The sequence below is a fragment of the Schistocerca cancellata genome, chromosome 3, assembly GCF_023864275.1.
Source record: "Schistocerca cancellata isolate TAMUIC-IGC-003103 chromosome 3, iqSchCanc2.1, whole genome shotgun sequence".
Lineage (NCBI taxonomy): Eukaryota > Metazoa > Arthropoda > Insecta > Orthoptera > Acrididae > Schistocerca > Schistocerca cancellata.
The window spans coordinates 483,190,488-483,208,468 of record NC_064628.1 but is presented as its reverse complement, the minus strand read 5'-3'; the positions used below and the strand labels follow the sequence as shown (position 1 = coordinate 483,208,468).

Below are 17,981 nucleotides of genomic sequence, written 5' to 3'. Positions count from 1 at the left end.
TCAAATCTGAATCAGCTTCCGAGACCTGCGCAATTTTATTGTAGGTCAGTGGAAAAGATTGAAGCAATTCAGTTTCCTGGCGCTGTAACACCGGACGTGCTCAAAAATATGTCAAGAAAAACTTGAAGGTGTATGGGAATGTGTGTACAGCACGATGGGAAACATACCGATATGCTGGGGACTTAATACTCCGGTAAGTACTTACGTTAAAACAAATCAAATACCATTCGAGACAAGGGAGTATGGGGACGCTGTAGATTATCACCAGCGACGCCCTCAAAGGAAATTTTTTGTCGCCTCTTATAATTCTCTAGAACAGCGAACCGCCACACAAGGAAGACGAGTCTTTTCCATTTGTGTCGTGGTGAAGCACACACGCTGGATCATACAGCGCAGAAATTGCCACTCGGACGGTACAGTACGTCACGAGGAGCGCGCCAAAATCGCGAGTGTCCCCTCTCGGCGCGGCGCATTCCAGCGGCGCTCTCAGAGCCTCAAATATCCTTGTCCTGCCCGGCACGTGAAATCAAATATGGATGAGCCGCCGGGGAGAGAAGTGCGCCCGAAACGGCCGGATGCGCGCTAACGTGAAGGAACTGCGCTATAGGCGGCGGCGGGAGCGGCGGTGGCGGAGGCGGCGGCTGCGGGGGCGGGCCCTCAGCCGTTGACCCCGCACGCAGTGCTCTACTGCGGATGTGAGTGTCGATGGTATCTGCAGGGGGTGAGGAGGGGGCAGGAGGGGGGGGGAAGGGACGCTCGTAGATGGCAGTCGCCAGATTAGCGGCCGTCCAGACGCCCCCACAGGCGATGTCCGTGATACGGCCGCAGTGGTCCGAGCGGCTGAGGGGTGCGGCGTGCGACGCCGTGCGACGCGGCACGCCCCTCCTTCCTCTCTCTGCGCCCGCCAGCTGCCGCGCAGAAGCCGCACGTAATTGGTCCGGCGTAACTGTGCGCGAGCTCGGCCGATCTTGCCTAACTGTGCTCGGCACTTGCTTTACGAGCCATTTCGCGACGACGAGAAAAGGATTTATATCTACGAAACGGAATTTTAACCGAAGGCAGGGGAAAGTTCCTCCGTCTGAAAGGATTTTATTACGGAGGCAGTAAAATGCCGAGCCTTTTCTCTGGAGGTGAGAAAAATAAGGAGAGGTATGCCCCGCGCCAGCGAATAGCCTGACACATATTTTGAGCTTCTGGAGCCGCGTAACTATCCATCATTAAATGAAAGATGTGAGGACACTTACAGGTAGGAATGGCCCTGGTGCAGAATGGTTCCTACCTTACTCGAGGGTGACTCATGAAAAAATAAAAAAAAAATGCTCCCATCACCCGATTTTAGGGATAACAGAAGAAGAACGTTTGTCTTCTGAACGGTGACGGAAATGGCCATTAGAAGCGACGAATCCATAGGTACAAATACCCTATTTCCAATTATTCTAGAAGTAGACGCCCAAAAATGTCTATAATCACTATCAATTTGTATATACAGGGTGTTCGGAAATTCCAGTTACAAACTTCTAGGACTTCACTAGGGGAGTGAGTACACAATATTTTGAATTGGAACTCATGTCAGGAAATGTACCATTTCCTTGTTACAGCCGTTTGACAACATATTTGACAGGTACACTACTGGCTATTAAAATTGCTACACCACGAAGATGACGTGCTACAGACGCGAAATTTAACCGACAGGAAGAAGATGCTGTGATATGCAAATGATTGGCTTTTCAGAGCATTGACACAAGTTTGGCGCCGGTCGTGACAGCTACAACGTGCTGACATTGCGATGTGCCGAGGCTAGCAGTGTATTTAACACTAAATTCTTCTAGAATCTACCTATGTAAATGATGCTCTAAGCCCCCCCCCTATTCTAACTCCTACTTTTGCTGTTGCACATGGATTAAAAAGATACGCAAACTGATTGTAATCAACCCTGCAAGTGGAGTAGAAAAGAGTTTGGCACCTGCAATAATTTAATTTGATAAATTAGTGAGAAATGATAGGGTTGCTCTACCGATTAACAGAATGAAAGTTCTGTCCAAAATAACAATGTGATTTATTAAGACTAAACACAAAATAATAAACAAAAACACATGAAACATTTACAATACATCAAATTGGCTCAAATTGGATACTCAAATAAACGCTGTGAAGGTGAAGTTGTACCTAAACTAGATTATGACGTTTATGACGAAGTGGTATGTGGAGCCAATTCCTTGCAACTCAAATCTTAAGAGAGACACACAGCTAACCCAACATTAATTGCTGCTACATTAGTGAGAACTCAGACAATGAACACCCAAGATAGAACAAAGTTATAAAAGATGAACAGGCGCGCTCTGCTGAGCTCTGATTATCGCCTAGCAAAAATGCCTGCTTTGCCGGTGCTGCGGACGTACATTACCAAGCTGTTTTCTTAGCTGCAAGGACACGATCTGGCGTACTGGAAGTGATGGCTGGTTGCTTCGACGTCCCGTCGTGGTGATGATAATGTCGCGAGTATAGCCCGAAACATATTGTCCTGGTCTGGTTGTTCCAGACTAAAGACTTCCTATCAATACAAATGCGCCTCTGAGGGAGACGAAGAAGGCTCGCCACACAATCACTGACGGTACAGTGATTGATTTTCACAAGCGAAATCAAACAGTAACTCCGATACAGTCAACTTTAGCCAAAACTGCCCAAGACAGACAACATAGGCCGCTTGTACGCAGAACGCTCAATTGCCAACTGTACTCGGAAAGTTACGTTGAATTCGTAACTTCAGCAGCTTCGTTAAACAGTTACAATCAAATAAAAGTATATTAGACAGCCAACGGAAGGCAGGCTGTCCAGAGCAGCGATAGCTCAGTGTTGTAACCTACTCCGACTGAAAGGCGAGAGCCGACTACCCCACAAGAGCACCCGTACAAAACCGAACACAGAACATTCCCGCCCCCACAACAGTGGCCGTGGTTAACCGTTCCAATCAGCAACTCGAAAACCGGCGGAAAATTCCACTCCAATGCCGGAGCACTACCATTCCACCAATGGAGATTCTTGGCGCCAATTTCTGCGCCGATTTTGCTACGTCACGGAGCTATGCCCTGAGCAAGCCAATCACAGTTACGATTTTGCAGAAAGCGCTGGAATTTGCCCACCACAACTGCCTGGGTACACAAGTCATTCCCACGCCTCGCTGGTAGCCCGCCAGAAAGTGTTTTCGCTAAGTTTCTGCGAAGTAACAGAACCTCTAGCCCATCCACTACTTCAGGCCCCTGCGGGCGTGTCTCTTGACAATGTCGGCGTCTGGAAAGCATTCACTCGACTCCCTCACACCCTTTCAAAATCAGCAGAGCCCGCCTGTCACCGGACCACCCAGGTGACGAGAGACACTGCGTGGGAAGTCCGCGTGTGAAGGAATAGCAACTTTCCACCGCATGCAATTAGAGAGGAGAATCGTAAGATAGACATATGAGAGGGGGCTCATGCCACCTCTCAACATCAGGAACGTTTCCAAACGTTGTCTGGTGAAACGTTGTTGTGTTGCCTCGTGTAAGGATAAATGCGTACCATCATGTTTCCGACTTCGTTAAAGGTCGCATTGTAGCCTATCGCGATTGCGGTTTATAGTATCGCGACATTGTTGCTCGCGTTGGTCGAGATCCAATGACTGCTAGCAGAATATGGAATCGGTGGGTTCAGGAGGGTAATACGGAACGCCGTGCTGAATCCCAACGGCCTCGTATCACTAGCAGTCGAGATGACAGGCATCTTATCCGCATGGCTGTAACGGATGGTGCAGCCACGTCTCGATCCCTGAGTCAACAGATGGGGATGTTTGCAAGACAACAACCATCTGCACGAACAGTTCGATGACGTTTGCAGCAGCATGGACTATCGGCTCGGAAATCATGGCTGCGGTTACCCTTAATGCTGCATCACAGACAGGAGCGCTTGCGATGGTGTACTCAACGACGGTCGAGATCCAATGACTGCTAGCAGAATATGGAATCGGTGGGTTCAGGAGGGTAATACGGAACGCCGTGCTGAATCCCAACGGCCTCGTATCACTAGCAGTCGAGATGACAGGCATCTTATCCGCATGGCTGTAACGGATGGTGCAGCCACGTCTCGATCCCTGAGTCAACAGATGGGGATGTTTGCAAGACAACAACCATCTGCACGAACAGTTCGATGACGTTTGCAGCAGCATGGACTATCGGCTCGGAAATCATGGCTGCGGTTACCCTTAATGCTGCATCACAGACAGGAGCGCTTGCGATGGTGTACTCAACGACGGACCTGGGTGCGCGAATGGCAAAACGTCATTTTTTAGGATGAATCCAGGTTCTGTTTACAGCATCATGATGGTCGCATCCGTGTTTGGCGACATCGCGGTGAACGCACATTGGAAGCGTGTATTCGTCATCGCCACACTGGCGTATCACCCGGCTTGATGGTATAGGGTGCCACTGGTTACACGTCTCGGTCACCTCTTGTTCGCATTGACGGCACTTTGAACAGTGGACGCTACATTTCAGATGTTTTACGACCCGTGGCTCTACCCTTCATTCGATCCTTGCTAAACCCTACATTTCAGCAGGATAATGCACGAGCGCATGTTGCAGGTCCCGTACAGGCCTCTCTGGATACAGAAAATTTCAACTGCTGCCCTGGCCAGCACATTCTCTAATTGAAAACATCTGGTCAATGGTGGCAGAGCAGTTGGCTCGTCACAATACGCCAGTCACTACTCTTGATGAACTGTGCTATCGTGTTGAAGCTCCATGGGCAGCTGTACCTGTGCACCCCATCCAAGCTCTGTTTGACTCAATGCCCAGGCGTATCAAGGCTGTTATTACGACCAGAGGTGGTTGTTCTGGGTACTGTTTTCTCAGGATCTATGCACCCAAATTCCGTAAAAATGTTATCACATGTCAGTTCTAGTATAATATATTAGTCCACTGAATACCCGTTTATCATCTGCATTTCTTCTTGGTGTAGCAATTTTAATGACCAGTAGTGTAGATATGCACACTGTAATCATTGCACGGGATGCTTACGTAGTGTCGGCTGTTGTCATTTGACGTCTGTCCTCCCTATCTGACTGGTTCAAGCGTCTTTCGCGTGTTAGAGCAACGTGGCTGAGTAAACGTTTGCAGAATACATCGACATGATCCTTCTTTATGCCGAAACTCACACCTTTATCAATATCGTTATCCACAACATCCGACTCCATAGCATTCTATTTTCTCCGTAGTTAAGGAACAGATTCGAGACAGGCGTACCTTCAACGACAGCAGGCGTGACTGTAGTGCTCCAAGGAGACGCCGCACGCCCGAATTTGAGGGGGCCGTACTGCATCGCGCTGAAGAGAATTCGTCAACGAGTACACGAGCAAGTACGCATGTTTCTTTTGTTATTAATGAGAGGAATGGTAACTCAAGTGATGTACTGTGTCATGCCTAATAAATTACTTGTAAATGTGGTCGCATTACCAACATGTTTTCAAACGGCTGTAGTACGGAAACGGTACGTTGTAGACCATTGGTTCCAGCTCAAAATATTACACACTCCCTCCCCTCTGCAAGTCAAGAAGTCTGTAACGGGAATTTCTGAATACCCTGCACAATTGTGAAACTACCGTAGTCTAAAGTATGCTTCTTTAAGGGGCGATATACGCAAAATTGGTCAAAATGTTGACATATTTTTTGACATCAGATATTTCTGTAGCATGTTAGAAATACAATCTACAATTTTCACCGTTTAATTCGTGCTACAAAGCCATCTTGTTTCAACCAATGTATAGCGCCGAGCTCCTTTTCTAGGTGACTCTCTTGTTGTTTGCAGTAGTTTATTGTTTCCTACCATCAGAGAAGACATCTGTAGAGTATAGAGGGCAATGAGTCCATTTACTATGCGATTAATGATAATTTATTAAAGAAATGCACACCTCGTCGAACACAAAACCCAAACAGAAGCTTTAATAACCTCATTTAAAAGAGACACTAAAAAAAAATCATTTTTCTCATATGCTATATTTTTTTTTAAATTTGCTCTTATGGTACTTGTGTGGGGTTCAATAATGGTGACACAGGAAGAATCAGTATCATTATGAGATTAGGATTTGCCGCCACTTGCTTTACTGAAACGCTATTGAAGAAGACTTATGATGTGTTTATTGCTGGTTCTGAAATGTCATGAAGGATATTGCCAGAAGGGCACGACAGGAGCATCAGACTAGAAGACAAGAGCTATGTGAAAACCAAAAGACCAAATCTGTGGTTATGGTCAACATAAAGATACTGTTTCCGATAGAAGTGCCAGCAAAATCTTTTTTATGCACTTCCTGCAACTTTCATGTTTCAGTCTATGAACATTTGCTGCTGAACCACCGCAGTAGCTACTGACTTTGTACATACCATAACACAACTTCCTGTGGCACAAAATTCCTCAAAGTGTATTTAAATTTTTGTGAAATAAAAATTGCTGCGCATGTACACATAAGTTAACAAAACTGTTGTGAGAGTTCTAAGACTAATATTGAAAAATTGGTACAAAAATTTCTTTATCTAATTACTAAGAACTGTGATAATTAGAGTTATCTTTGAGAAAATGTTCATCATTTGATAGTATGTGTTCTAAAAGTATCCAGCAACGGCCTGATCAAATTATTTGACAAAAAAATTGAAAAAATCCAGACTATAGCTAATAACATAATGAAAACATGTCTAAAATTTGTTTCAATTATCTCTCCAACAGTAGAAATTACATTATCTTGTACACATCCGCGTATTTTCTCATATGCAAACCCCCCCCCCCTTTTAAGTAAGCGTAAACTACGGTAGCTTTCCTAACAGCTTTCCCTCGTTGAAGGTTCGAGTCCTCCCTCGGGTATGGGTGTGTGTGTCGTCCTTAGCGTAAGTTAGTTTAAATTAGATTAAGTACTGTGTAAACTTAGGAACCGATAGCAGTTTGGTCCCATAAGACCTTACCATAAATTTCCTAACAGCTTTGGCCAGTAAAAGTCTTAAGCACATTACCTGTGTGTTACATGAGTTGCATATCTATCAGGCGTTATCGCATATGTATGCGATCAGTCTCTTACTAGATTCTTTTAAAAATGGGAAGCTATGAAATGAATGAGGGTGTATAAACGACAGGGTAGTCTAATGAACATTTTTGTTTTTCATAGTTACTCTGTTGCTAAAGAATAAACAGTATTTATAGCAAAACCGCAACTTTCAACGCTTAAATCAGATTCTATTCGAAAGTTGTTGATCGGAAATGTGAAAAACCGCAACTTTCAACGCTTAAATCAGATTCTATTCGAAAGTTGTTGATCGGTAATGTGAAACATTTGGAGAAAAGAGAACCACTTGTATAATAATCAATAGCTCATGTGAAAAACTAGTTGTAAGCAAAGAAGAGGTACAAGGAGAATATAGAGAGTCTACATAAGGGCGATGTACCTGAGGGCAATATTATGGAAATGAAAGAGGACGTAGATGAAGATGAAACGGGAGATATGTTACTACGTGAAGAATTTGACAGAGCACTTAAAGACCTAAGTCAAAACAAGGCCCCGGTAGTAGACAATGTTCCATTAGATCTACTGATGGCCTTTGGACAGCCCACCCTGACAAAACTTTACCATCTGGTGGGCAAGACGTTTGAGACAGGCGAAATACCCTCAGCCTTCAGGAAGACTATAATAATTCCATTCCCAAAGAAAGCAGATATTGGCAGGTGTGAAAGTTACCGAACTATCAGTTCAATAAGTCACGGCTGCAAAATATTAACACGAATTCTTTACAGACGAATGGAAAAACTGGTAGAAGATGTTGGAACACACGAGGCAATCTTGACCCTACGACTAATCTTAGAAGATAGATTAACGGAAAGTAAACCTACGTTTCTAGCATTTGTAGACTTAGAGAAAGCTTTTGACAATGAAGATTGGAACACTCTCTTTCAAATTCTGAAGGGATAAAATACAGGGCGCGAAGGGCTATTTACAACTTGTACAAAAACCAGATGGCAATTATAAGAGTCGAGGGGCATGAAAGGGACATAGTGGTTGGGAAGGGAGTGAGACAGGGTTGTAGCCTATCCCCGATGTTATCCAATCTGTATATTGAGCAAGCAGTAAAGGAAACAAAAGAAAATTTCGGAGTAGGAATTAAAATCCATAGAGAAGAAAAAAAAAGAAAAACTTTCCGTTTTGCCGACGACACTGTAATTCTATCAGAGACAGCAAAGGACTTGGAACAGCAGTTGAACGGAATGGACAGTATCTTGAAAGGAGGATATAACATAAACATTAACAAAAGTTAAACAAAGATAATGGAATGTAGTCGACTTAAATCAGGTGATGTTGAGGGAATTAGATTAGGAAATGAGACACGTAAATTAGCAGATGAGTTTTGCTACTTGGGAAGCTGATGTTGGTCGAAGTAGAAAGAATATAAAGTGCAGACTGCAATAGCAAGGTAAGCGTTTCTAAAGAAGAGAAATTTGTTAACATCGACTGTAGATTTAAGTGTCAGAAAATCTTTTGTGAAAGTATTTGTATGGAATGTAGCTATGAATGGAAGTGAAACATCGACGATAAATAGTTAGTCAAGAAGAGAATATAAGCTTTCGAAATGTGGTGCTACAGAAGAATGCTGAAGATTAAAGGGGTAGATCACGTAACTAATGAGCAGGTACTGAAAAGAATTGGGGAGAAGACGAATTTGTGGCACAACTTGACTAGAAGAAAGGGTCGGTTGGTAGGGCATATTCTGAGGCTTCAAGGGATCACCAATTTAGGGTTGGAGGGCAGCGGGGAGTCTAAAAATCATAGGGGGGAGACCAAGAGATGAATACACTGAGCAGATCCAGAAGGATGTAGACTGCAGTAGAGATGAAAAAGCTTGCACACGATAGAGTACCTCGGAGAACTGTATCAAACGAGTCTCTGGACTTTAGACCACAACGACAACTACAATAGTGTGAAACAGGAGGTTGATAGACAAAAATAAATATTACAATACAGATTTATCATGTAGTGCTAGAAAACGCAATTTTCTCAACCAAAAAAGGAAAATTATAAAACATAATACAAAAATATAACAAACATCGAATCAATACTTCTTCGATCTCATATAAAAGTTACCTGTTATTCATAACCAACTTTTGTATTTATCAGTGTTAAAAGGAAACTCTTGCCTTTGATCATAATGAAGAACGCTCTACTGAGTACAAAACAACAGAAAGTTACACAATGAAGAACCAAAGAAATTCGTACACCTGCCTAATACTTTGTAGGTCCCCCGCAAGCACGCATAAAATGTCGCAATACGACATACCATGGACTCTACTAATGTCTGAAGTCGTGCTGGAGGGAAATGACACCGTGAATCCTGCAGGTCTCTCCATAAATCCGTAAGAGTACGAGGGGGTGGAGATCTCTTCTGAACAGCACGTTGCAAGGCATCCCATATATGCTGAATAATGTTCATGTCTGGGGATTTTAGTGTCCAGCGGAAGTGTGTAGACCTGGATGAGCCACTCTGTAGCAATTCTGATCGTGTCGGGTGTCGCATTGTCCTGCTGAAATTACCCAAGTCCGCCTGAATGCACAATGAACATGAATGGATACAGGTGATCAGATAGGATACTTACGTACGTGTCGCCTGTAAGAGTCTATCAGGGGTCTCATATCACTCCAGCTGCACACGCCCCAGACCATTACGGGTCCTGGCGGGGCGTAAAGCTTTGTGTCGTGCAGTTATCAAGGGTACACGAGTAGGCGTTCGGGTCCGAAAGCCCATGCTGTTGATGTTTAGTTAAATGGTTCGTAGGCTTTTGTTGATGGCCCAGCATTGAAATCTGCAGAAATTTGCGGAAGTGTTGCACTCCTGTCATGTCGAACGATTCTCTTCAGCCGTCGTTGGTCCCGTTCTTGCAGGATCTTTTCCCGGCTGCAGGGATGTCAGAGATGTGATGTTTTACCGGATTCCTGATATTAACGGTACACTCATGAAATGGTCGTATGGGAAAATCCCCACTTCATCGTTACCTCGGAGATGCAGTGTCCTATAGTTCGTGCGCCGACTATAACACCACATTCAAACTCACTTAAGTCTTGATTGCCTGCTATTGTAGCGGCAGTAACCGTTCTAACAACTGCGCGAGACACTTGTTGTCTTATACAGGCGTAGCCGGCCACAGCGCCGTGTTCTGCCTGTTAATATACATCTGTATTTGAATACGCATGCCTATACCAGTTTCTCTGGCGCTTCTGTGTATATGTACTTTATGTTTACGCATATAAACTGTACATGCATCAAAAGTAGTTGCTTTGATAACATAGAAGAGCAGAAATTCCACGTCCAACTAATTTTAATTACTTGCAAAATGTAATTTATATTCCGTAAGGACATAAAATACATAATGGACTACTACCACAGAATGATGTGCGGATCTATGTGCAAAACAAACAGCGGAAGAAAAAACCAAACAAAGAGAATTCTTCGGCTCCCGGTTTGTCTATTACACATTCGTTTATGCTTCTTTCCTCACCAACGTTGCCAGAATTACCGGTAATCACTCTTACTACATCATTAATATATTGTGTGAGAGAACTACCGAACTGTAATTTTGGTAGTGTGCAACTCTAGTTGTATACGAATATAAATCTCAAGGGAAAAGAGCTTTTGAGTGTCCTGAGAAGAGCTGAAAACGTTAGCTGCATTCTATTTGAAACTGGAACAGACAAGGACGCCTAAGGCAAAATTGAATACGATGATGATACAGTTGTGTCTTTTCGTTATTTAGTCTTACGTGAGAATTACTGTCTTTTTTTCTAATTTTACAGTTTTACAAGCGCCCCAGATTGATTTTCAGTGGTTCACTATGGATACGGAATAAACCATACTTTTTCGGCCATCCACAAAGAATTTTATACAGTTCACAATAAGTTCTGTAACATTCCATCGCAGATAACAAAGCATCGTTGCACTCTCTGCAAGAAATGAGCCCGGCGTTGCTTGTTTTAGTGTGCTTCCACGTTTCATTCTTAGAGCAGCAGTGATCGTCTCGGGCAGGGCTGTTCAAGGGTCTGCTCGTGTGAGCTGGCTCACGCTCACGCCACGGCTGTGAGCAATCGACTGCGTCACGGTGACATACGGTGGGGAAAGGAGTGGTGAGAGGAAGTTACGGGAGGGGAAGATCAGAACAAGATAGTTCGCAACGAGTCTTAATTCTACGACCGATAATGCCATGTTATGCGGAGATGCATAGCTTCACTGTGTCTCATTAATGAGTTTCTAGACAAATTTATTTTTCAAGTCTGTTATATTAAAAAGCTCCCCCCATGAACCATGGACCTTGCCGTTGGTGGGGAGGCTTGCGTGCCTCAACGACACAGATAGCCGTACCGTAGGTGCAACCACAACGGAGGGGTATCTGTTGAGAGGCCAGACAAACGTGTGGTTCCTGAAGAGGGGCAGTAGCCTTTTCAGTAGTTGCAGGGGCAACAGTCTGGATGATTGACTGATCTGGCCTTGTAACACTAACCAAAACGGCCTTGCTGTGCTGGTACTGCGAACGGCTGAAAGCAAGGGGAAACTACAGCCGTAATTTTTCCCGAGGGCATGCAGTTTTACTGTATGCTTAAATGTTGATGGCGTCCTCTTGGGTAAAATATTCCGGAAGTAAAATAGTCCCCCATTCGGATCTCCGGGCGGGGACTACTCAGGAGGATGTCGTTATCAGGAGAAAGAAAACTGGCGGTCTACTGATCGGAGCGTGGAATGTCAGATCCCTTAATCGGGCAAGTAGGTTAGAAAATTTAAAAAGGGAATTGGATAGGTTAAAGTTAGATATAGTAGGAATCAGTTAAGTTCGGTGGCAGGAGGAACAAGACTTTTGGTCAGGTTAATACAGGGTTATAAATACAAAATCAAATAGGGGTAATGCAGGAGTAGGTTTAATAATAATGAATAAAAGAATAGGAGTGCGAGTAAGCTACTACAAACAGCATAGTGAACGCATTATTGTGGCCAACATAACCACGAATCCCACGCCTACTACAGTAGTACAAGTTTATATGCCAACTAGCTCTGCAGATGATGAAGAAATTGATGAAATGTATGACGAGATAATAGAAATTATGCAGGTAGTGAAGGGAGACGAAAATTTAATAGTCATAGGTGACTAGAATTCGACAGTAGGAAAAGGAAGGGAAGGAAACGTAGTAGGTGAATATGGATTGGTGCTAAGGAATGAAAGAGGAAGCCGCCTGGTAGAATTTTGCACAGAGCATAACTTAATCATAGCTAACACTTGGTTCAAGAATCATGAAAGAAGGTTGTATACATGGAAGAACCCTGGAGATACTGACAGGTTTCAGATAGATTATATAATGGTAAGACAGAGATTTAGGAACCAGGTTTTAAATTGTAAGACATTTCCCGGGGCAGATGTGGACTCTGATCACAATCTATTGGTTATGAACTGTAGATTAAAACTGAAGAAACTGCAAAAAGGTGGGAATTTAAGGAGATGGGACCAGGATAAACTGAAAGAACCAGAGGTTGTACAGAGTTTCAGGGAGAGCATAAGGGAGCAATTGACAGGAATGGGGGAAAGAAATACAGTAGAAGAAGAATGGGTAGCTTTCAGGAATGAAATAGTGAAGGCAGCAAAGGATCAAGTAGGTAAAAAGACGAGGGCTAGTAGAAATCCTTGGATAACTGAAGAGATACTGAATTTGAAAGGAGAAAATACAAAAATGCAGTAAGTGAAGCAGGCAAAAAGGAACAAAAACGTCTCAAAAATGAGATCGACAGGAAGTGCAAAACGGCTAAGCAGGGATGGCTAGAGGAGAAATGTCAGGATGTAGAGGCTTATCTCACGAGGGTAAGATAGAGACTGCCTACAGGAAAATTAAAGAGACCTTTGGAGAAAAGAGAACCACTTGCATGAATATCAAGAGCTCAGATGGAAACCCACTTTGCTTCTAAGCAAAGAAGGAAAAGCAGAAAGGTGGAAGGAGTATGTAGAGGATCTATACAAGGGCGACGTTCTTGAGGACAATATTATGGAAATGGAAGAGGATGTAGATGAAGATGAAATGGGAGATATGATACTGCATGAAGAGTTCGACAGAGCACTGAAAGACCTAAGTCGGAACTAGGCCCCAGGAGTAGACAACATTCCATTAGAAGTACTGACAGCCTTGGGAGAGCCGGTCCTGACAAAACTCTGCCATCTGGTGAGCAAGATGTATGAGACGGGCGAAATTCCCTCAGACTTCAAGAAGAATATAATAATTCCAATCCCAAAGAAAGCAGATGTTGACAGATGTGAAAATTAGCGAACTATCAGTTGCATAAGTCACTGTTGCAAAATACTAACACGAATTCTTCAAAGACGAATGGTCTAAAGTCCAGAGACTGGTCTCATGCAGATCTCCGTGCTACTCTATCCTATGCAAGCTTCTTCATCTCCAAGTAACTACTGCAACCTACATCCTTCTGGATCTGCTTAGTGTATTCATCTCTTGATCTCCCTCTACGATTTTTAGACTCCACACTGCCCTCCAACAATAATTCGTGATCCCTTGATGCCTCAGAACATGCCCTACCAACCGCTCCCTTCCTCTAGTCAAGCTGTGCCACAAATTCGTCTTCTCCACAATTCTTTTCAGTACCTCCTCATTAGTTACTTGATCTACTCATTTAATCTTCAGCATTCTTCTGCAGATCCACATTTCGAAAGCTTCTATTCCCTTATTGACTAACTATTTATCGTCGATGTTTCACCTCCATACGTGGCTACACTCCATACAAATACTATCACAAAAGATTTTCTGACTCTTAAATCTACACTCGATGTTAACGAATTTCTCATCTTCAGAAACACTTTCCTTGCCATTGCGTCTACTTTTTATATCCTCTCTACATCGACCAACATCAGTCATTATGCTTCCCAAATAGCAAAACTTACCTACTAATTTAAGTGTCTCATTTCCTAATCTAACTCCCTCAGTATCATCTGATATAAGTCGACTACTTTCCAGTATCCTCGTTTAGCTTTTGTCTTAGACATGAGCAGTGCTCAAAGTGGAGAGTAGCTCTTTTTAAATCGATGAAAAGTAGCATGATAGCCGGATTAGGAACTTCAAAGCGAACTTCAGACACACCAGTATCAATTCACAACACGTCAGTGCAGGATGCTTATATATTCGTGCTATGCTATGGTATATAGGTATGCTTAGTGTGCTTCAAAGCTTTGAATACAACAAAAACATTGAATTTACAATATTACGATACTTCCGCCAAATGATTATGGACAATTTGCAGGTGAACAGCGGGAAAAGGAGGTGCAAAAATTAAAGGAACCACTGTTAAGTGATGTGACTGAAGGAAGTCTGTGTCATATGGGAGCAGACAAATAAACGTCTGTATAATTTCCTCAATATTTTCACTATTAAAATACAGTCGAGTTTTCATGAGGAACACTGAAAAAATGTACAAAATATTTTATCGTTCTGCCCAGTCGGGCGCTGTGGTTGCTGGTCCCACGCCACCGCATATACGTTTTTGTGACGTCGGTGTGATCCCCCGTGACTGACTAGCCCGGCAGTCACACATTTATCTTCCCATAAGTATTTAGTGGCAACTAAAAATGAAGCTTTAAGCTTCGACACCGGTTGTGGGAGAAATTAACAGTACTGGCAACTGAAGCCGATTTTTAAACTATAAATCTGTAAACACTCAATAAATGAATCTGCTAGTTAACATACTGCTTTTCATATTGTCAAAGTGTTGCACAGTTTCACTGATTTTCGGGTTGTTGACAATGTGGAAACTGACCTACAGTTAGAACTTACAGAGATACTGAGTGGCAGCTGCGTGCTAAGTTTCTTAAGAAAGTTAATATCGCAGACTTTTACCGGAATTTCCTCAACATAAATTTACACGCTGCTAGAAGCCTGCAGATACTGAGGTTTGTGTGAAAAACTTTTTTCCGTGATGAAGAGAACGAAATCTACCCGCAGAAGCTCAGTAAAAAACTCGACTTCAAGACGTGTCTTCGCATTATAGTGCTCAAAAAGTGACATCAACATTGATGCTTTAGCGAAAAGCAAAATAAATAATACTCATTGATATCCCATGTTTCTGCGTTTAATGTTTAAATAAAATGGTAACAAAACAATGGAAATGAGGGTATGGCATAGAGGCCCCATTCTGGGAAGATCGGCCGCCAAGTGGAAGTCTTATTTCATTCGACGCCACATTGGGCGGCTTGAACGTCGGTGATGACGAGGAAAGGTAACGAAATAAAAGTTTGTCAAATTAAATTTCATCCTAAAACGATTTTCAACATAACATTCCATCAGTCGTCAGAAAAATGATCCTTCGTTCTTAGCCGTCCCATGTTCTTTGCGAAGCACTTGGAACAGCAGTTGAACGGAATGGACAGCATCTTGAAAGGAGGATATAAGATGAACATTAACAAAATGTTCGCTCATGTCTAAGACTACGCCGGATGTGTGATCGTTCCTCTGAAGGGAGCGCGTTGGATGCATCTACCCTGCGTAGTATTGTATTGTATTGTATTGTATGTTAACCGGGGCCCTGGAAGCGACGGAGAAGCTGCGTCCCCGCCGAAGCCTTAGTGGTCCATAATCCCACGTCGACTACCGCAGTCCACGTCACCCCTCCGCCGCCCCATACCGAACTACTCTTTCAGGGTTATTGTGCGGTTCGGCCCCGGTGGACCCCCAGGGAACGTCTCACACCAGACGAGTGTAACCCCTATGTTTGAGTGGTGGTGTATGCGTGCGTGGATAACTTGTTTGCGCAGCAATCGCCGACATAGTGTAGCTGAGGCGAAATAAGAGGAACCAGCCCTCATCCGCCGAGGCAGATGGAAAACCGCCGAAAAACCATCCACAGACTGGCTGGCTCACCGAACCTCGACACAAGTCCGCCGGGCGGATTCGTGCCGGGGACGAGGCACTCCTTCATAATCCGGAAAGCCGTGCGTTAGACCGCACGGCCAACCGGGCGGGCCTGCCTCACATTACCAGATCCAAAAACAGAAAAGCTGGTCTGTGTTGTATAAAGTCGGACATTTCGCCCTAAAACAGAGACTACCTATTTCAAATTTCAGTTAGAAACAGTAATTAATAATTAGTTATAATCAGTTCTTTCCGATACCAACCTTAAAGTTGCTTAAATCTAAAAAAAAAAAAAAAAAAAAAAAAAACCAGGAAACAGCTTTACAGTGTTGCAGTTATGATACAAAACTAAGTGCTCAGTCACCTTAACTGCTGTCTTCTTCCTAAGATAACATTATGTCAAAGTCAGCTAAAAGTTGTACCTGTAGGACGAAAGATGATAAGATATTCAATAATTTTAGACACTTCAGTTAGATTTATAATGAAATAACAATAATCTGTAGTTACGTATTAAGATTTCTCTTTTTATAAAACATTCTCGGACTTCTTGCCGCGTCAGTTCAGTGTAAAACATCAACTTTCGACGATTGCCTCCATCGACTTCATCAGGGGCAAATGACTGTCACAACTACTGTTGTAGTGCCCACAGAAGGCTTCTGATTGGTGGGTAATTACGTCATGCTGCCGCAGATGGTGTCAAAGTCCGCGCTGGTGGTGCCACCGCTCCAGTCGTAGGGTAAACATTGCGACGAATATCTCTGGGTCTTCTCTGCATCGAGAGCTCGCCTCCATGCACCGTTAAGATTATATCCACTGTCACGGTTGAATACTTCCTCACAAATTATTAATTCTACAACCTCTTTACTTATAGAGTCCCAGTATGCAGGGGCCTGGAACGAAACTTTTATTATTGGAACAGTACTTTATGTTTGTTTGTGAGGCTCGCTCAGCAAGTGCAGATTCCTGAAGTACTCGGTGTTCTGCACAGCGGTCGGAAACTGTGCAGATGGACCGCCCGATGTAAATGCTTCAGCACTCACAAGAGATGTTGTAAATCTCAGCAATCCTGAGACCGAGCCTCTCCGTAACAGGGGTTAGCGTTTCTTTTATGTTTTAGGAGGACGGAAAATATCTGATACGTCACCTACCCAGGACTGCTTGTTTCGTTGGATGTAGCGCCGCAGAAGGGAAGGGATGCAACCGGTGGCTCTTCTCGTGAATGTTCAACATTTTCACGTTTAATTTTCTTTGAGAAAGCTAACTTCATTTCACGTTAGACGTTCTTTCGGTAAACGTACTTGAGGTGATTAATTTCGGAATCCACGTGATCCTCGTCAGAAAATTTTTGCACCCTGTACCAGGGTATTTAAAGCTGTTCTCTTCTAGACTCGATGGTGGAAACTCTGGGCGCTGAGACATCAGTCAGTGTGCGTCGGCTTCTGGCGCACAGAGTGGCCGAAGCCACCACCCGACTTCCGTTGTACCAAAACACCTAAAAATGGGACCCTTCCCTCTTTCTCTGTCTCGACGGTGAACTGGATGTTTGGGTACATACCGTTCATATGTTCCTGGAAGTGCTCAAGAGCTTCTACTCCGTGTGGCCACACCATAAACGTGAAGACAGCATAACGATAAAATGAAGGTGGACGAAGAGGAGTCAAATTTAACGCACGCTCCTCACAATGTTCCTTACAAAAGTTGGCCATTGCTGGAGATGACGGAGTACCCGTAACCATTCCGTCCGTCATTTCGTAAGATTTACCGTCTTACAAGAAGTAGGTCTTCGTCATAACAAGTCGGATCAATTTTATTGTTTCAGCAGGAAAATGCTCTGTCAGCAGTTTCAATTTGTCCTCAACAGGAACCTCAGTAAATAGTGAGACCAAATCCAGGCTGAGTAAAACATCGTTTGGGCCAACACTAATCTGTTTAATTTTCATCAATGAATATCTGAGAGTTTTTGACGTGATGTTTACAGCGGCTAACTATCGGAGTCATCAATTTAGTTAAGTACTTGACCAGGCTGTAGGTAGGAGAACCA

General features: G+C 43.5%; 1 protein-coding gene across 1 annotated transcript in view; it reads right to left on the bottom strand.

Annotated features, from left to right (window-relative positions):
• Positions 1–494: 494 nt before the first annotated feature.
• The window catches only part of LOC126176375 (uncharacterized), a 73,980-nt gene continuing 56,493 nt past the window's right edge, over positions 495–17,981 (bottom strand). The window contains exon 2 of the mRNA XM_049923532.1: positions 495–908. Coding sequence (XP_049779489.1) covers positions 495–908 — 414 coding nt within the window. The remainder of the gene's footprint in view (positions 909–17,981) is intronic.